Source organism: Mobula hypostoma, chromosome 12 (assembly GCF_963921235.1).
Source record: "Mobula hypostoma chromosome 12, sMobHyp1.1, whole genome shotgun sequence".
In the NCBI taxonomy this organism is placed as follows: Eukaryota; Metazoa; Chordata; class Chondrichthyes; order Myliobatiformes; family Myliobatidae; genus Mobula; species Mobula hypostoma.
In genome coordinates this window covers 114,766,050-114,791,318 of record NC_086108.1, presented here as the reverse complement: position 1 = coordinate 114,791,318, position 25,269 = coordinate 114,766,050, and the positions used below count along the sequence as shown (strand labels likewise).

Below are 25,269 nucleotides of genomic sequence, written 5' to 3'. Positions count from 1 at the left end.
TCTCTTTCAGAACCCTAGGGTGCTGTTCCTCTGGTCCGAGTGACTTATGTACCTTTAGGTCTTTCAGATTTTTGAGCACCATCTCTCTTGTAACAGTAACTCTACCCACTTCTCTTCCTTCACACACTACAACAACAGGCATACTGCTGGTGTCTTCCACAATGAAGACTGACGCAAAATACTCATTTAGTTCATCTACCATCTCCTTGTCCCCCATTATTATTTCTCCTGCCTCATTTTCTAGCAATCCTATATCCACTCTCATTTCTCTTTTGTTTTTAACATACTTATTTCTTCAGCGGTTTGAACGGGGCACAACTGCGCAAGCACGTGGAAGTCAGCCAGTGAGAACAGCGGGAAGAGTTTAAAAAGAAGACATGTTTACAGAGTGGGCATCGGAGGAGCGGGCGACAGAGTCGAGGGAGACCGAGTAGGAAGGCTTTGGCTCAACAGGGTTTTGGCGATAAAGGGTTGAGGCCAGGTAGGTTATCTGTTTAAAATAAGGACAGAAAGTATGTGTGCGAGGCTGGTTTTCTGTGCTCAGTGTCAGATGTGGGAGGTCCTGGTGTCTCCCAGCCTCCTGGACGACCACATCTGCACCAGGTGCATCGAGCTGCAGCTCCTTAGAGACCGCGTTAGGGAACTGGAGATTCAGCTCGATGATCTTCGTCTGCTCAGGGAGAGTGAGGAGGTGATAGAGAGGAGCAGGTAGTCACTCTGGGACTACAGGAGACAGAGAAGAGGGAAGGGCAAGAAACAGGTACTAGAGAGCACCCCTGGGTCTGTCTCCCTTAACAATAAGTATTCCTGCTTGAGTACTGTTGGGGGGAACGGCCTACCTGGGGGAAGTAACAGTGGTTGCGCCTCTGGCACAGAAGGGTAGGGAAAGGAAGAGGATGGCAGCAGTGATAGGGGACTCTATAGATAGGGGGTCAAACAGGATTCTGTGGACGCAGGAAAGAAATACGGATGGTAGTTTACCTCCCAGGGGCCAGGATGTTTCTGATCATGTCCACGCTATCTTGAAGTGGGAAGCAGAACAGCCAGAGGTTGTTGTACATACTGGTACCAACAACATAGGTAGGAAAAGGGAGGAGGTCCTGAAAACAGACTACAGGGAGTTAGGAAGGAAGTTGAGAAGCAGGACCTCAAAGGTAGTAATCTCGGGATTACTGCCTATGCCACGTAACAGTGAGTTTAGGAATAGAATGAGGGGTGGAGGATAAATGCATGGCTGAGGGATTGGAGCAGGGGGCAGGGATTCAGATTTCTAGATCATTGGGACCTCTTCTGGGGCAGGTGTGACTGTACAAAAAGGACGGGTTGCACTTGAATCTGAGGGGAACCAATAATATCCCCGTGGGAAGGTTTGCTAAGGCTAGGGGGAGAGTTTAAACTAGAATTGCTGGGGGGTGGGAACTGAACTGAAGTGACAGAAGAAAGGGAAGTTGGCTCAGAAATAGAGAAAGCTTGGAGACAGTGCGAATGGGAGGATAGGCAGGTGATAGAAAAGGGACATGTTCAGACCGATGGTTTGAGATGTCTATTTTAATGCAAGGATGATTATGAATAAAGCAGATGAGCTTACAGCATAGATCAGCACTTGGAGCTATGATGTTGTGGCCATTACAGACTTGGATGGCTCAGGGGCAGGAATGGCTACTTCGAGTGCCAGGCTTTAGATTTTTCAGGAAGGATGGAGGAGACAAAAGAGGTGGGGGTGTGGTACCATTGATCAGAGATTGTGTCAAGGCTGCAGAAAAGGAGGAAGTCATGAGGGATTGTCTACGGAGTCTCTGTGGGTGGAGGTTAGGAACAGGAAGGGGTCAATAACTCTACTGGGTGTTTCTTATAGACCACCCAATAGTAACAGGGACATCGAGGAGCAGATAGGGAGACAAATTCTGGAAAGGAGTAATAATAACAGGATTGTTGTGGTGGGAGATTTTATTTGCCCAAATATTGATTGGCATCTCCCTAGGGCAGGGGCCCCCAACCTTTTCTGCACCGCTGACCGGTTTAATATTGACAATAATCTTGCGGACCAGCCGACTTGGGGGGGGGGTGTTCAAGTAGGGTTAAACTCACCTCAACATGTCTTTTACAGTTAGAGTTGCCAACTTTCTCACTCCCAAATAAGGGACAAAAGTAGCAGTCAAATGTGGGACACTTTACCCCAGGAAAGACTACCATGACCATGAAGCCTTGCACGGGCACCTTGACGATTTTCTTTTTCCACAAGTCGGTTTTGGCTTAATCTTCCCGACTACACTGTACATACATTATTTCTACTTTACACAGTCTGTGTATTTATCATATCATTCCTGCTTTTACTATATGTTAGTGTTATTACGGTTTTATATGTTATTTGGTACGATTTGGTAGGTTATTTTTTGGGTCTGGGCACGCTCAAAAATTATTCCCATATAAATTAATGGTAATTGCTTCTTCACTTTACGCCATTTCGGCATGAAAGGTTTCATAGGAACGCTCTACCTTAGGGGAAATACGGGACAAGGGCGGTCCCGTATGGGACAAACCAATTTAGCCCAACATTCGGAATATCCTGGCAAATACGGGACAGTTGGCAACCCTATGTTCAAGTTCAACAGTGCGTGAAAGCGAATGAGGAAAGGTGCAGCTGACTCATATCGTTTCCTCGTGGCCTGGTAGCACAGGCTTTGAGGCCCGGTACAGGTCCGCGGCCCAGTGGTTGGGGACCGCTGCCCTAGAGTGAGGGGTTTAGAACATAGAACATAGAATAGTACAGCACATTACAGGCCCTTCGGCCCACAATGTTGTGCTGACCCTCAAACCCTGCTTCCCATATAACCCCCCACCTTAAATTCCACCATATACCTGTCTAGTAGTCTCTTAAACTTCACTAGTGTACGTGCTCCACCACCGACTCGGGCAGTGCATTCCACGCACCAACCACTCTATGAGTAAAAAAGCCTTCCTCTAATATCCCCCTTGAACTTCCCACCCCTTACCCTAAAGCCATGTATTGAGCAGTGGTGCCCTGAGGAAGAGGCGCTGGCTATCCACTCTATCTATTCCTCTTATTATCTTGTACACATCTATCATGTCTCCTCTCATCCTCCTTCTCTCCAAAGAGTAAAGCCTTAATCTCTGATCATAATCCATACTCTCTAAACCAGGCAGCATCTTGGTAAATCTCCTCTGTACCCTTTCCAATGCTTCCACATCGTTCCTATAGTAAGGTGACCAGAACTGGACACAGTACTCCAAGTGTGGCCTAACCAGAGTTTTATAGAGCTGCATCATTACATCGCGACTTTTGAACTCTATCTCTTGACTTATGATGAAAGCTAACACCCCATAAGCTTTCTTAACTACACTATCTACCTGTGAGGCAACTTTCAAGCATCTGTGGACATGTACCCCCAGATCCCTCTGCTCCTCCACACTACCAGGTATCCTGCCATTTACTTTGTACTCTGCCTTGGAGTTTGTCCTTCCAAAGTGTACCACCTCACACTTCTCCGGGTTGAACTCCATCTGCCACTTCTCAGCCCACTTCTGCATCCCATCAATGTCTCTCTGCAATCTTTGACAATCCTCTACACTATCTACAACACCACCAACCTTTGTGTCATCTGCAAACTTGCCAACCCACCGTTCTACCCCCACATCCGGGTCGTAAATAAAAATCACGAAAAGTAGAGGTCCCAGAACAGATCCTTGTGGGACACCACTAGTCACGATCCTCCAATCTGAATGTACTCCCTCCACCACCACCCTCTGCCTTCTGCAGGCAAGCCAATACTGAATCCACCTGGCCAAACTTCCCTGGATCCCATGCTTTCTGACTTTCTGAATAAGCCTACCATTTGGAACATTGTCAAATGCCTTGCTGGAATTCATATAGATCACATCCACTGCACTACCCTCATCTATATGCCTGGTCACCTCCTCAAAGAACTCTATCAGACTTGTTAGACATGATCTGCCCTTCACAAAGCCATGCTGATTGTCCCTGATCAGACCATGATTCTCTAAATGCCTATATATCCTATCTCTAAGCATCTTTTCCAACAGCTTTCCCACCACAGACGTAAGGCTTACTGGTCTATAATTATCCAGACTATCCCTACTACCTTTTTTGAACAAGGGGACAACATTCGCCTCCCTCCAATCCTCTGGTACCATTCCCGTGGACAACGAGGATATAAAGATCCTAGCCAGAGGCTCAGCAATCTCTTCTCTCGCCTCGTGGAGCAGCCTAGGGAATATTCCGTCAGGCCCCAGGGACTTATCTGTCCTAATGTATTTTAACAACTCCAACACCTCTTCTCCCTTAATATCTGCATGCTCCAGAACATCAACCTCACTCATATTGTCCTCATCGTCATCAAGTTCCCTCTCATTGGTGAATACCGAAGAGAAGTATTCATTGAGGACCTCGCTCACTTCCAGGCACATCTTCCCACCTTTATCTCTAATTGGTCCTACCTTCACTCCTGTCATCCTTTTTTCTTCACATAATTGAAGAATGCCTTGGGGTTTTCCTTTACCCTACTCGCCAAGGCCTTTTTATGCCCCCTTCTTGCTCTCCTCAGCCCCTTCGTAAGCTCCTTTCTTGCTTCCCTATATTCCTCAATAGACCCATCTGATCCTTGCTTCCTAAACCTCATGTATGCTGCCTTCTTCCACCTGACTAGATTTTCCACCTCCCTTGTCACCCATGGTTCCTTCACCCTACCATTCTTTATCTTCCTTACCGGGACAAATTTATCCCTAACATCCTGCAAGAGATCTCTAAACTTCGACCATATGTCCATAGTACATTTCCCTGCAAAAACATCATCCCAATTCACACCCGCAAGTTCTAGCCTTTTAGCCTCATAACCTCATAATTTGCCCTTCCCCAATTAAAACTGGGGTGGAGTTTGTTAGGTGTGTTCAGGAAGGTTTCTTGACACAATATGTAGATAAGCCTACAGAGGAGAGGCTGTACTTGATCTCTTATTGGGAAATGAACCTGGTCAGGTGTCAGTGGGGAAGCATTTTGGAGATAGTGATCACAATTCTATCTCCTTTACCATAGCATTGGAGAAGGATAGGAACAGACAAGTTAGGGAAACGTTTAATTGGAGTAAGGGGAAATATGAGGCAATTAGGTAGGAACTTGGAAGCATAAATTGGAAACAGACATTCTCAAGGAAATGTACAGAAGAAATGTGGCAAATGTTCAGAGGATATTTGTGTGGGGCTCTGAGTAGGTACATTCCAATGAGACATGGAAAGGATAGGGTCCAGGAACCATGGTGTACAAAGGCTGTTGTAAATCTAGTCAAGAAGAAAAGGAGAGATCATGAAAGGTTCAAAACACTAGGTAATGATAGGAATCTAGAAGATTATAAGGCAAGCAGGAAGGATCTTAAGTATGAAATTAGGAGAGCCAGCAGGGACCATGAGAAGGCCTTGGCAGACAGGATTAAGGAAAACCCCAAAGCATTCTACAAGTACGTGAAGAGCAAGAGGATAAGACATGAGAGAACAGGACCAATCAACTGTGACAGTGGAAAAGTGTGTATGGAACCAGAGCAGATAGCAGAGGTACCTAATGAATACTTTGCTTCAGTATTCACTGCAGAAAAGGATCTTGTCGATGGTAGGGATGACTTGCAGTGGACTGAAAACTTGAGCATGTAGATATTAAGGAAGAGGATGTGCTGGAGTTTTTGTAAAGCATCAAGTTGGATAAGTCACCGAGACCTGACAGGATGTACCTCAGGCTACTGTGGGAAGCAAGGGAGGAGATTGCTGAGCCTCTGGCGATCATCTTTGCATCATCGATGAGGACAGGAGAAGTTCCAGAGGATTGGAGGGTTGCGGATGTTGTTCCCTTATTCAAGAAAGGAAGTAGGGATAGCCCAGGAAATTATAGGCCAGTGAGTCTTACTTCAGTGGTTGGTAAGTTGACGGAGAAGATTCTGAGAGGCAGGATTTATAAACATTTGGAGAGGCATAATATGATTAGGAATAGTCAACATGGCTTTGTCAAAGGCAGGTCATGCCTTAAGAGCCTGATTGAATTTTTGAGAATGTGACTAAACACATTGAAGGTAGAACAGTAGATGTAGTGTATATGGATTTCAGCAAGGCATTTGACAAGGTACCCCATGCAAGGCTTATTGAGAAAGTAAGGAGGCATGGGATCCAAGGGGACATTGCTTTGTGGATCCAGAACTGGCTTGCCCACAGAAGGCAAAGAGTGGTTGTAGATGGGTCATATTCTGCATGGAGGTCGGTGACCAGTGGTGTGCCTCAGGGGTCTGTTCTGGGACCCCTGCTCTTTGTGATTTTTATAAATGACCGGATGAGGAAGTGGAAGGATGGGTTAGTAAATTTGCTGATGACACAAAGGTTGGGGGTGTTGTGGATAGTGTGGAGGGTTGTCAGAGGTTACAGTGGGGCATCAATAGGATGCAAAACTGGGCTGAGAAGTGGCAGATGGAGTTCAACCCAGATAAGTGTGGGGTGGTTCATTTTGGTAGGTCAAATACGATGGCAGAATATAGCATTAATGGCAAGACTCTTGGCAGTGCAAAGGATCAGAAGGATCCATAGAACACTCAAAGCTGCTATGGAGATTGACTCTGTGGTTAAGAAGGCATACAGTGCATTGGCCTTCATCAATCGTGGGATTGAGTTTAAGAGACGAGAGGTAATGTTGCAGCTATATAGGACCCTGGTCAGACCCCACTTGGAGTACTGTGCTCAATTCTGGTTGCCCCACTACAGGAGGGACGTGGAAAGGGTACAGAGGAGATTTACAAGGATGTTGCCTGGATTGGGGAGCATGCCCTATGAGAATAGAATATGAGAACTTGGCCTTTTCTGCTTGGAGCAACAGAGGATGAGAGGTGACCTGATAGAGGTGTATAAGATGATGAGAAGCATTGATCATGTGGATAGTCAGAGGCTTTTCCCCAGAGCTGAAATGGCTAGCACAAGAGGGCATAGTTTTAAGGTGCTTGGAAGTCGGTACAGAGGAGATGTCAGGGGTAAGTTTTTTTGCGCAGAGTGCGTGGAATGGGCTGCCGGCGGCGGTGGTGGGGGCAGAAACGATGGGGTCTTTTAAGAGACTCCTGGATGTCTACATGGATCTTAGAAAAATAGGGGACTATGGGTAAAGTCTAGGTAGTTCTAAGAAAAGGACATGTTCGGCACAGCTTTGTGGGCCAAAGAGCCTGTATTGTGCTGTAGGTTTTCTATGTTTCTATGTTCTACTTTAAAAAACTTTACTATCCACTTTTGGCCCACTGAGTCTTTGCTGGCGTTGGGATAGTGAGATAGTGATGGCACAACAATAACATCCTCTCCAGCTACTGGCACACCCCATCAATGAAAGATCACGATTAAATATTAGCTTTGCTTGTCACTTCTACATCAAAACTAATATGTCAGGGGAAGGGAACCAGTGTGATAGAGCTGAGGATGAGCCAGCAGGTTTACAAGTAGATGATGGGTGTAACATGAATGTAAGGAAGGACAAGCCAATGACTGGGTACAAATGCAGACAGAGCAAAGAGTGAAATTGTACCACAGAGGCAAAATTCAAAAGGGTGAAGAAAGCAGGGCTGAAGGTGCAGTGTTTAAATGCACCTGGCATTTGGAATAATGTGGATGAACTCGTGGCGCAATTAGAGATTGGTCAGTATGATGTTGTGGGCATCACTGAGTCATGGCTGAAAGAAGGCCAGAGTTGGGAGCTTAATATCAAAGGATATACTTTGTATCGGAAGGACAGGCAGAAAGGCACAGGGAGTGGTGTGGCTCTGTTGGTAAGAGATGGAATTACATCTTTAGAAAGAGGTGACATAGGGTCAGAGAATGGTGAATCTTTGGGGCTGGAGTTAAGAAATTGCAAGGGTAAATAAAACAATATGGAAATCATGGCCTGCAAATAGTAGCCAAGATGTGGGGCTGAGATTGCAGAGGGAGCTGGGAAAGGCCTGTAATAAGGATAATGTCATACTCGTAATGGGGGACTTCAATATGCAAGGGAATTGGGAAAATTCAATACAGACTGCAATTTGAGGGGGAGTAGCACAAGTTTCATGTATCAGTATTGCAATGGAATGAAGGGAATTACAGAGGCATGAGAGAGGAGCTTCCCCAGGCATTATGGGATCATATATAGGCCTCAAAATAGTAGCAAAAATGTGGGGTTGAGGTTGCAAAGGTAACTAGAAAAGGCATGGAATAAAGGCAAGGACACAATTGTAATGGGAACTTCAATATGGAAGGGGATTGGGAATATCAGGTTGGCATTGGATCACAAGAGAATGAATTTGTTGAATGCCTGTGAGATGGCTTTTTAGAGCAGCTTGTGTGTGAGCCTACTCGGGGAAAGGTTACCTTAGATTGGGTGTTGTGTAATAACCCAGATCTTATTAGGGAGCTTAAGATAAAGGAACCCTTAGGAGACAGTGATCATAATATGATTGAATTCATCCTGCACTTTGAGAGGGAGAAGCATAACTCACATGTATCAGCATTGCAATGGAATGAAGGGAATTACAGACGTACAAGAGGAGCTTGCCCAGGTGGAATGGAGGAGCACATTGGTGGGGATCATGGCAGAGCAGAGATGGCTGAAGTTTCTCAGAATAGTTCACAAGGTGCAGCAAGGTGGAAAATTCAAAACTCAGAAGTGCAAAGGGACTTAGGAGTTCTCGGGCAAGACTCCCAGAGGTTAACTTACAGATTGAGTCTGTGGTGAAGAAGGTACAAGCAATATTGGCATTTATTTCAGGGGGAATAGAATATAAAAGCAAAGAGATAATGCTGAGCCTTTATGAGACACTAGTCAGGCCGCACTCAGAGTATTGTCAACTGTTTAAGGCCACATATCTCAGAAAGGATGTGTTGTCATTGGAGAGAGTCCAGAAGAGGTTCACGAAGATGATTCTGGGAATGAAGGGGTTAACACGAGGAGTATTTGGCAGCTTTGGGGCTGCCCTCACTGGAATTTAGAAGAATGTGGGGGGGGATCTCATTGAAGCCTACCGAATGTTGAAAGGACTATTTAAGGTGGATATGGAGAAGATATTTCCTGTGGTGGGGGTATCCAGAACTAGAGGGCACAGCCTCAAAGCTGAGGGGTAACCTTTCAGAACAGAGATAAGGAGGAGATTTTTTAGTAGTGAATCTGTGGAATGCTCTGTCACAGACTGCGGTGGAGGTCAAGTCTGTGGGTATATTTAAGGCAGAAGTTGATAGTTTCTTGATTGGTCAGGGCATCAAAGGATATGGCGAGAAGACAGGTATATAGGTGTATGGGTTGAATGGGATCGGGGATCAACCATGATAGAATGGTGGAGCAGATGCGATGGGCTGAATGGCCTAATTCTGCTCCTATGTTTCATGGTGTTGTGGAAACATCGAAACATATATGAAATGTGTTGTTTCCATTAACAACTACCAGAGTTCGAGGATGTGCTGGGAGCACTCCGAAAGTCTCACCATGCCTCTGGTGCCCACAACTTACTAACCCTAACCCGTACGTTTATGTACTGGGGGATGAGACCAGAGCACCCAGAGGAGACCCATGGGGTCTGAGAGAGAATGTACAAACTCCTTACAGATAACGGCAGGAACTGAACCCTGATTGGTGATGGCTGGTGCTGTAACGCAATTGTGCTAACTGCACCATTGCTATGTTGTCCATACACAACGATTATCAATACCACGGACAATGGCCGTCTGAGATCGTTCACTGGCCCACAACGTTGCTTCTTCAGGTGGCATCTCACCTTTTAATGGCAACAATCTTATTCCGGCACCTTCCTTTGTAAACCTTGCCGAAGGAACCTGGGGGACGGAGAGGAGACAACATGTCAGTGTCACCTTCTACATAAGCCCCCTCCCTCCCACCCACTGGCGTTCCTGACCTGATCCGATGATTTCATGGAACTCGATGTCAGACAGCTGTAGGTGGAAATGAGACGGGAGGCTGCTTCGAAGGAGCAGGATGTCTGCTTTCTCTGACAGGGAGAGAGACATGGGACCAGAATTAGGTCATTTGGCTGATCGAGTCTTCTTCACTATTCCATCATGGCTGATTTATTATCCCTCCCAACCCCATTCTGCTGCCTTCTCCCTGTCACCTTTGACGCATTGACTAATCAAAAATCTATCGACCTCTGCTTTAAAGAACCCCAATAATGCGGCCTCCACAGCCATCCATAGCAATGAATTCCACAGATTCACTACCCTCTGGCTAAAGAAACTCCTCCTCAATCCCTGCTCTACGGGATGTCACTCTAGCCTGAATTGGTGTCCTCTGGTCCTAGACTGCCCCACTATGGGGAACATCCTCTCCACAGTCACTCTATCTAGGTCTTTCAGTATTCAATAGGTTTCAACTAGATCATAAAATATTGAAAGGTACCGCGAAATGCATCATTTATGTCAACAACCAACACAATCTGAGGATGTGCTGGAGGCTCAGTGAATGTGCTCACCCTGCATCTGGTGCCAACACAGCATGCCCACAACTGTCTGGTGCCCTGACCCGATGTCTGGTATGTGGGAGGAACCATCTACATCTACTCTCTCTAGGCCCTTCAATATTTGATAGGTTTCAATGAGATCCCTCCTCATTCTTCTAAACTCCAGCAGGTACAGGCTCAGAGCCATAAGTCGCTCCTCATACGTTAATGCTATCATTCTCATTTCTCGTGAACCTAAGAGGTGAAGGGAGGAGACTCTGGCATGAAACAGTCAATTTCAACTCCCTATGTTTCTATAAATCAGCAGTGCAGCAGATAGTGCTCATTGTCCCAGAGAGCCGGGTTCACTCCCGACTGTCTGTCTGGAGTTTGCACGTTCTCCATGTGACTGTGTGGTTTTCTCCGGGTGCTCTGATTCCCCCCCGTATGCAAAGACGTGGGTTAATTGTTCGTTGTAAATTATCCCCAGTGTGTGGGTGAAGTATGGAATCTGGGGGTAGTTGATGGGAATGAGGGGAAGGGTAAAATGAGGAAAACGAGATTCTGCAGATGCTGGAGATATTGAGCAATGCTGGGGGAACTCAACGGGTCGGACAGCATCTATGGAAATAAATAAACAGTCGACACTTCGAGCCGAGACCCTTCTTCAGGAATAAAATGGGATCAGTGTCGGACTGATCAGTAGATCAGTGCGATGGTCATCACGGACTCAATGAGTCGGTAGGTCAGTTTTTGTGCTGAGTGACTCTGAAACAAGAGGCATGAAATTCCAGTGGAGGACGGGAGTCTGTAATGTGTTCGTTACCATGGTGACTGAGAGACCGCGATACACAAACCTCACTCCACTCACCTTTCGTCATGCTCTTGATCTTCCCAAGCGGTGATGGAACGGAGACGTAGGAGCCGTCTGCAAGAGAGAGGAGGCTGGTTTTACACCAAATGCATGGACTCAAATAGTCCACTCAGCCTGACTCCTCCATCCCTGAAACTCCTCCTGTCCCACCCACCTCTCCTCCCTCCAGCTTCCGTGCCCGTATAATCCAAGCCCTCCAGTTCCGAATACATCCTGAACCTTTCCCTTGGAAGTTGCAGGAAAAGTTGATGAAATTGACTAGCTCAGTGTGGGTGCAGGAAGAAGCAGCATTGCAGTCATCAATATAGTGTAGGAAGTGTTGGGCAGCGATACCAGTGTAGGCTTGGAACATGGACTGGTCTACGTAGTTTTCCCTCCAACTTCCACCCTGCCCTCAAATTTACTTGGTCTATTTCTGACACCTCTCTCCCTTATTCAATCTATCTCCATCTCTGGAGACAGTCTGCCTTTCTACTGATATCTTTTATAAAACCACTGACACTCGCAGCTATCCTGACTATACCTTTTCCCACCCTGTTACTTGTAAAACTTCCATTCCCTTTTCTAAGTCTCTGTCTCCACCGCATCTGCTTTCAGGATAAGGCTGCCCATTCCAGAACAGCTCAAAGAAAGAGGCTCCCATTCCTCCACCATCAATGCTGCCCTCACCCGCATCTCTTCCTTTTTGCACACATCTGTCCTCACCCCATCCTCCTGCCACACTATCAAAGATAGGGTTCCTCTTGTCCTCACCTACCACCCCACAAAACTCTGCATCCACCACAAAATTCTCCCTAACTTCCGCCATCTCCAGTCCCCCGCCCCTTCCCTTTCTTCCATGGTCTTCTGTTCTCTCATTTCAGATTTCCCTTTCTCCAGCCCTTTCTTTTCCACTGATCAACTTCCCAGCTCTTTACTTCACCCCTCTTCTTCGTCCGGTTTCACCTGTCATTTGCACCTTGTATTTCTTCCTCCCCTCCCCCCTTCTTATTCTGACTTCTTCCCTCTTCCTTTCCAGTCCTGATGAAGAGTATTGTCTTGAAACGTTGCCTGTTTATTCCATCCATAGATGCTGCCTGACATGCTCAGCTCCTCCAGCACATTGTGTGCATTGCCCTAGATTTCCACAAGCTGTAGTATTTGGGGTGTCTCTGATCCGATACTGATTTTGTGTTGCTCTGTGAGCTGGTCAAATTCGCCCACATCTAGCCCACAGTTCTACAAATCTCTCCTATCCATGCACTTATCTAGATAGCTTTTCAATATTGCTAACGTGTCCACAATTTTCTACAGATGTACCATGGAGAGCATCTGACTGCGTGCATCACCGTCTCATACGGAAGGGCAACTGAAAAGGATCGGAAAAAGCTGCAGGAAGTTGCAAACTCAGCCTGTTCCATCATGCGCACTAGTCTCCCCAGCATTGAGGACACCTTCAAATGGTGATGCCTCAAAAAGGTGGCATCCTTCAATTAAAGTCCACCACCACCCAGGTCATGCCCTCTTCTCATTGCTATCAACAGGAGCCTGAAGACACACACTCAATGTTTCAGAAACAGCTCCTTCCCCTCCACCATCAGATTTCTGAACAGACAATGAACCCATGAACATTACCTCACTACTTTTTTCTTTATTTGCACTACTTGTCTAATTTATATATTAAATAAGTATTAATTTACATATATTGTTATTATGCATTGCAATGTACTGCTGCCCCAAAACAAATTTCATGACATATGCTAGATCTGATTCTGATCCTGCCAGCTCATTCCAATATGAACCAGCTTCTGTTTTTGTGAGAGAGAATCGCAGACAGAGAGCGGAAAACACTGACACAAATGTTGAGGTGAATTCTGACCCAGTTCATTGAGAACTGGAATGATACCAGTGATGCAGAGGCTGTGAAATGAGGATGATCTGTGTTTCTGGTGAGGAGGCTTTCTGCCTGACTCACCTCCTCCAGGCTGCGAGTACTCGTTGCAGGGAGATTCATCCTGTGGTCGTTTATAATGTTTCAGCAAGGTCACAATAGCATCATGCCCTGCAGATCGAACAGCAGCGTTAGCTGTGAAATTCCCCAATCCACAATGGCATTACACTGAAACACCACTGACCCTCCCTCAGTACCGCCCCTCCCTCAGTGTGACCCTCCTTCAGTACCGCCCCTCCCTCAGTGTGACCCTCCCTCAGTACCGCCCCTCCCACAGTGTGACCCTCCCTCAGTACCGCCCCTCCCTCAGTGTGACCCTCCCTCAGTACCACCCCTCCCACAGTGTGACCCTCCCTCAGTACCACCCCTCCCACAGTGTGACCCCCACTGAATACCACCCCTCCCACAGTGTGACCCTCCCTCAGTACCACCCCTCCCTCAGTGTGACCCTCCCTCAGTACCACCCCTCCCAGTGTGACCCTCCCTCAGTACCACCTCTCCCTCAGTACCACCCTTCCCACAGTGTGACCCTCCCTCAGTACTACCCCTCCCACAGTGTGACCCCCGCTGAATACCACCTCTCCCTCAGTGTGACCCTCCCTCAGTACCACCCCTCCCACAGTGTGACCCCCGCTGAATACCACCCCCCCCAGTGTGACCCTCCCTCAGTACCACCCCTCCCAGTGTGACCCTCCCTCAGTACCACCCCTCCCTCAGTGTGACCCTCCCTCAGTACCACCCCTCCCACAGTGTGACCCTCCCTCAGTACCACCCCTCCCACAGTGTGACCCTCCCTCAGTACCACCCCTCCCACAGTGTGGCCCTCCCTCAGTACCACCCCTCTCAGTGTGACCCTCCCTCAGTACCACCCCTCCCACAGTGTGACTCCTCCCAATACCACCCCTCCACAGTGTGACCCTCCCTCAGTACCACCCCTCCCTCAGTGTGACCCTCCCTCAGTACCACCCCTCCCTCAGTGTGACCCTCCCTCAGTACCACCCCTCCCTCAGTGTGACTCCTCCCAATACCACCCAAGCACAGGATGACCCTTCCCCAGTACCAACCGTCCCACAGTATGACCGCCCTCAATACCACCCTCCCGCAGTACCACCCCTCCAATGTGTGACCCTCCCTCAGTACCACCTCTTTGCACTGGGGTTGCCCACGTCTCTGAATCACTCACGTCAGCCTCTAGCTCAACTTCTCCCTACTGTAGCCGCTAACGGTCTCTCCTGGCAGTGACTCACCTTTCTCGTACGCCCACATCAGGCACGTCTGCTCGTCCTTCTCCCCGCTGGAGCGACTGGGGTCAGACGCCACCAGGTTCATGTCGGCCCCTCTGTCCAGCAGGAACTGTACCAGCCGGATATGGCCATGGTAGCAGGCACTGTGCAATCCTGGTGTGGATTGAGATCAGGGACATCAGTGACTCTCAGAGAAGCCAGCACAGCCATCTACTCTCCAGTCTATTGGATGTTACCCCTCATATTACGCAGCAATGTACTTGCGTTTTCAGTGAACAGTGCAGGGAGCTGATAGATAGATAAATAGATGGATGGATCGATACTTTATTCAGCCCAAAGAAAATTACAGCGTCATGGTAGCATTACATGTGCATAAATATACAAATATTAGAAGATAAGAAAGAATAAATAAACAATAAGTTGCCTTAAACAGTCTAACAAGGAGGGTCTGATCACATCCTGAGCTATAGGCTGACTCATTATAGAACCTAATGGACAAGGGTAAGAATGACTTCATATAGCACTCTTCGGAATCAACCAAAATCTTTTGACTGGCGGAAAGTATAGAGGGATGCCAGAGGTAGTAGTTTTGCACAGAGAGTGGTGGGAGCACGAACGTTGTGGTAGAGGAGACATTTAAGAGACTCGTAGATAGGCACATGGATGATAGCAAAATGGAGGATTATGCAGGAGAGAATGATTGGATTGATTTTTAAAAGGTCAGAACAATACTGTGGGCTGAAGGGTCTGTACTGTGCTGTACTGTGCTGTAGTGTTCTGTGATCCAAGGGAATGCAGGAAGTGGAGATTACAGGGATTGTGGGAAACGGGGTCCAGAGTGAGCAATAGCAAGTCCAGGTACGACAGATATCACAGGGATATCAGTAACGTAGCGGCGAGCTTAACGCTTTACAGCGTCAGCAACCTGGGTCAATTCCCATTGCTGTCTGTGAAGAGTTTGCATGTTCTCCTCCTGACTGTATGGGTTTCCACTGGGTGCTCTCGTTTCCTTCCTTATCCGAAGACATAGTGGTTAGTACATTGATTGGACACGTGGGTGTAATTGGTCAGTGCAGGTTCATTGGACCAGATGGACTTGTTACCACACTGTATTTCTAAATGAACATTTAAAATAATATCACCTGCTGGGTAAGGAGAAAAGGAAGTTTGTGGAGGTACACAGCCGAGGCTCTGTCAGAGTGCAGAATAGCATAGACATTCCACCTCAGGCCAATGGCAATCAGGCTTTAGACGATCTGAGCAACGGGATCAATGTGCACGAAACAGCATACCCTAACGCCTTCACTGTCGTCTTGGGGAATTTTAACCAGGCCAGTCTGGAAAATGTCACTAACCAACTACCATCAACAGATCACTTGCAATACCTGAGGAAACAACACACTGGACCATTGCTACACCACCATTATATACTATTCCACACCCTCACTTTGGGAAGTCTGACCACCTGGCTGTACTTCTACTCCCTGAGTATAGGCAGAGACTGAAGACTGCAGCACCAGTAGTGAAGACCAAGAAGGTATGGACAAGAGAAGCACGGGAGCACCTACAGGACTGCTTCGAATCGGTGGATTGGACTATATTCCAGGATTCATCTTCGAATCTGGATGAGTATGCTGTAGTTGTGCCTACAAAGACTTGACGTACATTCCCAAACCAAAAGCCGTGGATGAACCAGGAGGTACGTCATCTGCTGAAGGCCAGATCTGTGGCATTCAGGTCTGGCGACCCAGGTTTGTACCAGAAAACCAGGTATGATTTGTGGAGGGCTATTTCAAGGACAATGTGACAAATTTGAACAAGGTTGGAGGCAACATCGGATGCACGACAACTCTGACAGGGTTTACAAGACAATATTTCCTACAAAGAGAAACCCAATAGCATGAATGGCAGCGATGTTTCACTACCAGCTGAACGCAACGCCTTCTACGCCCGCTTTGAAAGGGAGAACACAAATACAGCTGTGAAGATCCCTGCTGCACCTGATGACCCTGTGATCTCTGTCTCAGAGGCTGATATTAGACTGTCTTTAAAACCCTCGCAAGGCAGAAGACCCCGACAGAATACCCAGTAAAGCTCTGAAAACCTGTGCCAACCAACTAGCGGGAGTATTCAAAGACATTTTCCACCTCTCACTGCTACGGGCGGCAGTTCCCACTTCCTTCAAAAAGGCCACAATTATACCAGTAAACACAAAATAATCTGCAGATGCTGGGGTCAAAGCAACACTCACAACACGCTGGAGGAACTCAGCAGGTCGGGCAGCATCTGTGGAAACGATCAGTCAACGTTTCGGACCGGAACCTGACGAAGGGTTCCGGCCCGAAACGTCGACTGATTGTTTCCACAGATGCTGCCCGAACTGTTGAGTTCCTCCAATGCGTTGTGAATTATACCAGTGCCTAAGAAGGATAATGTGAGTTGCCCTAATGACTATTGACCCGTAGCACTCACGTTGACAGTCAGTGATGAAATGCTTTGAGAGGTTGGTCATTACTAGACTGAACTCCTGCCTCAGCAAGGACCTGGACCCACTGCAATTTGCCTTTCGCCATAATAGGTCAACAGCAGATGCAATCTCAATGGCTCTTCACATGGCCTTAGACCACCTGGACAATACAAGCACCTATGTCAGGATGCTATTCATCGACTATAGCTCAGAATTTAACACTATCATTCCCACAATCCTGATTGAGAAGTTACAGAACCTGGGCCTCTGTACTTCCCTCTGCAATTGGATCCTCGACTTCCTAACCGGAAGACCACAACCTGTACGGATTGGTGATAAAATATCCTCCTCGCTGATGATCAACACTGGTGCACCTCAGGGGTGTGTGCTTAGCCCACTGCTCTACTCTCTATATACTCATGACTGTGTGGCTAGGCATAGCTCAAATACCATCTATAAATTTGCTGATGATACAACCATTGTTGGTAGAATCTCAGGTGGTGATGAGAGGGTGTACAGGAGTGAGATATGCCAACTAGTGGAGTGGTGTCGCAGCAACAACCTGGCACTCAACGTCAGTAAGACGAAAGAGCTGATTGTGGATTTCAGGAAGGGTAAGATGAATGACACATACCAATCCTCAGAGGGATCAGAAGTGGAGAGAGTGAGCAGCTTCAAGTTCCTGGGTGTCAAGATCTCTGAGGATCTAACCTGGTCCCAACATATCGATGTAGTTATAAAGGTGGCAAGACAGTGACTATACTTCATTAGGAGTTTGAAGAGATTTGGCATGTCAACAGATACACTTAAAAACTTTTATAGATGTACCGTGGAGAGCATTGTGACAGGCTGCATCAGTGTCTGGTATGGAGGGGCTACTGCACAGGACCGAAAGAAGCTGCAGAAGTTTGTAAATATAGTCGGCTCCATTTTGGGTACGAGCCTACAAAGTATCCAGGACATCTTCAGGGAGCGGTGTCTCAGAAAGGCAGCGTCCATTATTAAGGATCTCCAGCACCCAGGGCATGCCCTTTTCTCACTGTTACCATCAGGCAGGAGGTACAGAAGCCTGAAGGCTCACACTCAGTGATTCAGGAACAGCTTCTTCCCTACTGCAATTTATTAATTTATTTTTCTTCGATATAATTTATTGCATTGAACTGCTGCTGCTAAGTTAACAAATTTTACGACACATGCCAGTGACAATAAACCTGATTCTGATTCTAAATGTAGGGGCCACATAAAAAGAAATTAGGAGAGCAAAGAGGACCGAAATATCACTACCTAGTAAGATTAAGAAAAGTCCTGAAGCATCTATGTTTCATTTTTCAGGTATGTAAGAGGGAAAAAGATACATATGTAAGGTTTAGGAAACCGGAATGAGATAGGGACTTTGAGGAATACAAAGGCATCAGGAGAGAATTTAAAACAGGGCATCAGAGAATCGGGCTCTCTAATGTTTGCTCTGTGCTGCCCTCCAGTGTTCACTTAGTGGAAGGACAAGCTGGACTAGGACAACATACATAGAACATAGAATAGTACAGCACAGTACAGGCCCTTCGGTCCACAATGTTGTGCCGACCCTCAAACCCTGCCTCCCCAGCAATCTAATCACAAACAAGAAAAAATGTTCAGATGCTGGAAATCCAAGCAACACGCTTGAAATGCTGGAGGAACTCAGCAGGCCAGGCAGCATCTATGGAAAAGAGTACAGTCGACATTTCAGGTCAACTGTACTCTTTTCCTAGATGTTGCCTGACCTGCTGAGTTCCTCCAGCATTTTGTGTGTGTGTACCATCAATCTAGTCATGTCACTCAGGGATGGGCTATATTATTATTATTTTTCTTTGTGACTATATTTTTTTTTCCTGTAACCATAACCATCTGTGTTATTTGTACTGTGGGCTGTGGGCTGTTAGTAATGTGTTTGGCACCTTGGCCCCAAAGGAACACTGTTACATTTGGCTACATTCATGTGTGGCTGAATGACAATTAAACTTGAATTTGAGGATGAGTTAGAGCAGCTTTGAAATATCCTTGGTGGGGAGAATTGAGAATCCGAGGTATTTTATAAATTCATTAAAAAACAAAAGATTCACAAGGGACCACTCAAGGGGAAAGCCAAATGATGAAGGCGAGGGAAGGACATAAAGGAGAGGGAGATCAGGGAGGGGGTACTGATACTCGAGGCTGTTGATATCAAGATGTGGTGGTTTTGCGTCCCTTGAAGAACGAAGTGGATAATTCCCCAGGGCCAGTGGGATCTATCCCAGGTTATTGAGAGAGGTGAGAGTGGAGACTGCAGGGGTGTTGACAGATCTTTGTCTCCCCTTTAGCGACAGCTTTGGCCCAGAGGGATGGAGGAAAACCAATGTTTTTGTTTTGTTAAAGAAAGGCAGTAGAATGAACCAGCAACAATAGGCTGGTGATCCTTAATGATTAGCGAGGAGGATTCCTCTAATTCTTAAGGATAAGATTTGCTCACATCTGGAAAAGCACAGACTTTTTAAGAGATAAAATGCATGGCTTTGTGTGAGGAAGGTCATGTCTTACTCCTGAAACAGTTTAGTTGATGAGGTGATGAAGATGAGGACAGGACAGTGGATGTTGTTTATATGGACATTAGCAAGGGCAATCATGGAAGACTTGTCCGGAAGATCAACATCCATGGGGACTTGGTGGATTGGATTCAAATTTGACTTGGCCATAGAAGTAAGAGGGTCATGGTAAAGCATGTGATTCTGACTGAAGATCTAATACTGGTGGCGTTCTGCAAGGGACTCTGCTGTTTGTCTGGACGTCAATAAGTCTACATGTCCAAAATCAAGAGGGAGAAGCTTAGTGTGAGCAGGAAGACATTGAGTGAAGATCTGAGGTGGAATATTTTCCCCCTGGAGAGGGGTTGGATTCTGGAACTTACTAACAGAGGGGGAAGGTGGAGGCAGAGTGTCTCACAGCATTAAACAAGCATCTGAATGACCAAGGCAGAGAAGAGTGCAGACCAAGTGCCGGAATGGGGTTGGTATGGGGTGGTGGTGGGAGGGATATGATGGGCCGAAGGGCATATCCGTGTGCAGGATGACTCACTGACACCACAAATACTCTCACCAGTGTGTCCGTCCCTCCCCTGGTGGTTTATACTCATGGCGTTCTGGTTGATCAGAAACTCCACCAGCTCGATGTTTTTGCCATAGGTGCAGGAGCTGCAGACAAAGAAGAGAAAGGATAGAAGCTCGGGTGGTCAGACTTGGGCTGCCGGAGAGAGGCTGAGGTGGAAGGCCGAAGGTTCTGGCCGAGCGACACCCACCTGTGGAAGGAGGTTTCACTGAAGATGTTCTCCTTGGTCAGGCTCTCAGTCCCCGAGAGACGGATCAGTTCAGTGGCCACTTCCATTTTGCCGTTGTAACAGGCCCTGAGGGATGAACAAACAGCAGCAGTGACTGCTCCAGCCACACACTGCAAGGCCAAAACCAGCGGGCTATTCAGCCCCTAGATTTCCACCAGCCTCCCCAGCACCCAGGACACTGTCAAAAGACGGCACCGATCATTAAGGACCCCCATCAGCCAGGACATGCCCTCTTCTCATTGTTATCATCGGGGAGGAGGTACAGGAGCCTGAAGACACAAACACGCAATGATTCAGGGACAGCTTTTTCCCCTGCATCAGATTTCTGAATGGACAATGAACCCATGAACACTACCTCAATACTTTTTCCTCCTCATTTTGCATTTAATTTACTTACTGTGATTTACAGTTTTTACTATATATTGTATGCACTGCTGCTACAAAACAACAGATTTCATGACACACTGTATGCCAGTAATATTAACCCCAATTCTGATCCTGATCCGTCAACCATCACAGGGGACTTGAAGGTAGCTCAGCCCTTCTCCTTCGTGCTGGTGTTCTGGTTTCATACCAGACCCTTTCCGATCCCCACCTCCATGCTCCACCTCCTCCTCCCCATCCCTCGACCACCCCCCCACCTCCCCATTCCCTCTGTCCTCCAGGTGGAACCCCTTTGCAATTCCTCATTGTAACTGCTGAAGGGGACACACCTGGGTCTCCAGCCTCCCCATTCAGAGTGGAGTTGGGAGGGGCTGCATCTCGCAGCAGAGATAGGAGGGGCCTTTAGCCCAAGAGGGCCCCCAGAGCCCCTCTTGATTACCAGCTCTTGGGAATGAAAGGTTTAACCTTCTGAGGAGCATTTGATAGCTCTGGGCTTGTACTCACTGGAGTTTAGAAGCATGGGGGGGGGGTGGAATCGCACTGAAATCTATCGAATATTGAAAGGCCTAGATAGAATTGATGTGGAGAGGATGTTGCTGACAGTGGGGGAGTCTAGGACCAGAAAGCACAGCCTCAGAATACAGGGACATCCTTTTAGAACAGAAATTAAGAGGAATTTCTTCTGGCAAAAGTTGGCAAATCTGTGGAATTCAATGCCATTGATGGCTGTGGAGGCTAAATCACTGGGTATATTTACAGTGGAAGTTGGCATGTTCTTGGTTAGTGAGGGCATCAAAGGTTACTGAGGAAGGCATGAAAATGGGGTTGAGAGGGATAGCACGATTGAAAAGGCCAAATGGCCTAATGTCTTACGGTATTAACACCGAGCAGTCTCAGCTTTGACCTTCAGCGCAGTGATAATTTTGTGGGATGAGATCCACCCCCGCCCCCGTGGGAGAAGGGGCTTCCTGCCGGCTGGAATGAGCTCTAACTTGTCCTGGATCAGACCCAGGGTCTGAGACCCTTCCGACTTGTTAAGTTCATGTTTATTGTCATCTGACTGGCCAAATGAACAACAAAACAAAGCAACATTCCTGCGGACCACGGTGCACCCACAAAACATAGATCCCACACAGCATAAATAAGTTAATAAATAAGTTAATGAGTTCGAAATGCAGTAAAGAGTAAACAGCTCGCTGTCCTGGTGATGAGACCTCAGTGGTGGCAGGGTATTTATCAGTCTCACAGCCTGAGGGAAGAAGCTGATATCCAGTCCAGGCCTCGTCCTGATGATCCTGCACCTCCTTTCTGATGGTAGTGAGTCAAAGAGACTGTGAGATGGATTGTAGGGATCCTCAACAATCCTTCGGGCCCTTTGTATACCAGTAAGTGTTACATAGCACACAACAGAGAGTCACATAGCACTGAAACAGGCCCTTCAGCCCAACTTGTCCCTGCTGACCAGAATTCCCATCCAAGCAAATCCTATTTGCCTGGGTTTGACCCACATCCCTCTAAACCTTTCCTATCTATGTTTCTGTTCAAGGGTCCTTAAACGTTTGCAATTGTATCCATCTCTACCACCACCTCCTCTGGCAACTCAGTCCACTACCCACCACCTCTGTGGAAAATCAGATTTTAGCATGTTCATTGGGTCAGATCCTATGCCAAACCCACAAATATGTCTGCAGACATAGCGAGGAACAGGCCAATCAGACTATTTTCTATTTTAATCACTGTTGATTAGAGTCTCGGCCCAATACATCGACTGTATACTTTTTCCATAGACGCTGCCTGGCCTGCTGAGTTCCGCCAGCATTTTGAGTGTGTTGGACACAATACTCCAAATTAGACCTCACCAATGTCTTATACAATTCCAACCTAAGATCCTATCTCCTGTATTCAATACTTTGATTTATGAAGGTCAACGTGTTAAAATTTCTCTTTACAACCCTAACTACATGTGGCAGCACTTTCAAGGAATTATGGACTGTGCTTCCTGATCCCTCTATTCTTCTGCACTCCTCAGCTCTTCTGGATTATACTGTTTAATTGTCATTTTCTTTGCAGTTTAACAGTTTATGCCCCTTTGTATTTTATATAACTACTTAATACAGGTAATTGTTTAGTATGTTTCCTAGTGGTCACAGTATGTATATGTAGTTGTTCAGTGTGTCCCCTAGTGGTCACAGTATGTATATGTAATTGTTTAGTGTATCCCTTCGTGGTTACAGTTCTTTGTATCATTCTGGAGAGCTCTGAAAGCTTCTCTGGTGTTGTACTATTTGAATAGGGACTATCTAATTGGTTAACTCTTATCTACGAATTTGAATGAAATATTTCTTATCTTTGGAATACAAGACCACATTGGTCACCTTTTTCTTTTAGCCTTTAGTCACTCTAATTTAGCGACTAAACGTTTGCACCTTGACATTAACAACACTTCGTTCTATTAACTCTTAATAAAACAATTGGGAGCAACAAGTTTGATGCCTCTCTTCTGATGTCCAAAAAGAACCTTGCATCAAAAACATCAGAATCCATTAGTACCCAACCACTCACTGTGTAAGACCTACCCTGGTTTGTCCTCCCAAAGTGCAACACCTCACACTTGTCTGCATTAAAATCCATCTTCCAATCCATTTTTCCAACTATAACAAATTTATCTTCACTCAACACTCAGCCCTATGCAAGGACTTGATCCATCAATGGCCAACTCTCCTTCGCCACCATGGGTGCTGCTCAACCCCTCCTCCAACCCAAATTCCTTCTGTAGTTTGGTTTTAACTCACAGGTGTAGAGCTGTGTCTCCGTAGATGTTCACGGCATGAGGCTGCACCCCAAAGTTTCCCTGCAGCAAGTAACTGACGATCTCATGGTGGCCAAAGCGGGAGGAGAAGTGGAGAGGAGAGTGGTCCTCATTGTCCAGGGAATTAACTGGAATCACCAGGGAACAGGGAATAACACTCATTAGTATCATTGAAGATACAACTAAGCCAAAACAAGCAAGGTGTTTCTGGAGATCAATAAGATTGAAAGAGTACAGAGAAAATGTACTCTGTACTAAGTTGCCAGGACTTGAGAACCTGAATTACTGGAAACATTTGATTTAGTTGTTGGATTGATTCCCTCGAGTGAAGGAGAATGAGGGGGAACTTGAAGAGTTATATATAGAAATAGGGTAAATGCAAGCAGGCTTTTCCTCGGAGGTTGGGCGACACTTGAACTGGAGGGCATAGTTTAAGGGTGAAAGGTGAAATGTTTAAGGGGAACTTGATCAGTCAGAAGGTGATGAGTGTGTGGACTGAGCTGCCACTGGAATTGAAGTATGTGGGTTCAAATGCAACATTTAAGAGAAATTCGGAGAAGTACATGGATGGGAGGGTTATGGAGGGATATGAATAAGAACAAAAGGATAGCAAGGGACAAAATTAGTCCTCTGGAAGATCAGAATGGTAACCTATGTATGAAGTTGCAAGAGATGGGGGAGGTCATAAATGGACTTCTTGCATCTGTATTTACTCAGGAGACAAACACAGAATCTAGAGATGTGAGTCAATGCAGCAAAGTCGTGGACCCTATACAAATTACAAAGGAGGAGGTGCTTGCTGTCTTGAGGCAAATTAGGCTGGATAAATAATCCCCAGGGCCTGACACGGTGTTCCCTCAGACCGTCTGTCAGGCTAGTTCAGAAATTGCAGGAGCCATAGCGGAGATGTTTAAAGCATCTGCAGCCACGAGTCAGGTGTGGAGGACTGGAGGATAGCTAAAGTTGTTCTGTTTAAAGAATGAACCAGAAAATTATAGGCTGGTGAGCCTGACAACCATAGTGGGCAAGTTATTGGACCAGATATATAAGTATTTGAAAAGACAGACACTGATTAAGGATACTCATCATGGCTTTGTGTGTGGTAAGTAGTGTCTAACCAATTTGAAAAAGTTTTTTTGAGGAAGTTACCAGGAAAGTTGATGAAGGCAAGGCAGTGGATGTTGTCCACATGCACTTTAACAAGGCATTTAACAAGGTCCTACATGGAAAGTTGGTCAGCATTCAAGATGAGGTAGTAAATTGGGTTTGACATTGGCCTCACAGGAGAAGCCAGAGAGTGATAGTAGAGAGTTGCCTCTCTGACTGGAGGCTTGTGATGAGTGGAATGCCTCAGGGATCGGTGCTGGGTCTATTGTTGTTTGTCATCTATATCAATGGTCCAGATGATAATGTGGTTAACTGGATCAGCAAATTTGCAGATGACACCAAGAATGGGGGTACAGTGGACAGCAAAGAGTATCAGAACTTGCAGCAGATCTGGACCAGCTGGGAAAATGAACTGAAATATGGCAGATGTGTCACGTACCCAGTGACGGGTTAAAGAACCAGCAGAGATGGAAAACACTTTGGAGTCTGGTATTGCTATTAACTAATAATATTTATTAGTAACTACGCAATACAGTAATATAAATGTAGATATATAAAACAGGTTAGCAATGATTATAAGTAAGTGTGGAAATATATGAAAAATCAAGCTTCTTCAAGTCTAGGGGTAAATAGATACAGTCT

At 46.4% G+C, this 25,269-nt stretch overlaps 1 protein-coding gene across 2 annotated transcripts in view; it reads right to left on the bottom strand.

Annotated features, from left to right (window-relative positions):
• tnni3k (TNNI3 interacting kinase) overlaps window positions 1-25,269 on the bottom strand; it is a 176,613-nt gene that overhangs the window by 74,337 nt on the left and 77,007 nt on the right. For both annotated transcript variants that reach the window (XM_063064821.1, XM_063064820.1), the window contains 8 exons: window positions 23,504-23,648; window positions 20,289-20,393; window positions 20,090-20,184; window positions 14,518-14,667; window positions 13,295-13,381; window positions 11,338-11,394; window positions 9,927-10,019; window positions 9,789-9,846 (listed from right to left, as the gene is read on the bottom strand). In XM_063064821.1, coding sequence (XP_062920891.1) covers window positions 9,789-9,846; window positions 9,927-10,019; window positions 11,338-11,394; window positions 13,295-13,381; window positions 14,518-14,667; window positions 20,090-20,184; window positions 20,289-20,393; window positions 23,504-23,648 — 790 coding nt within the window. The remainder of the gene's footprint in view (window positions 1-9,788; window positions 9,847-9,926; window positions 10,020-11,337; window positions 11,395-13,294; window positions 13,382-14,517; window positions 14,668-20,089; window positions 20,185-20,288; window positions 20,394-23,503; window positions 23,649-25,269) is intronic.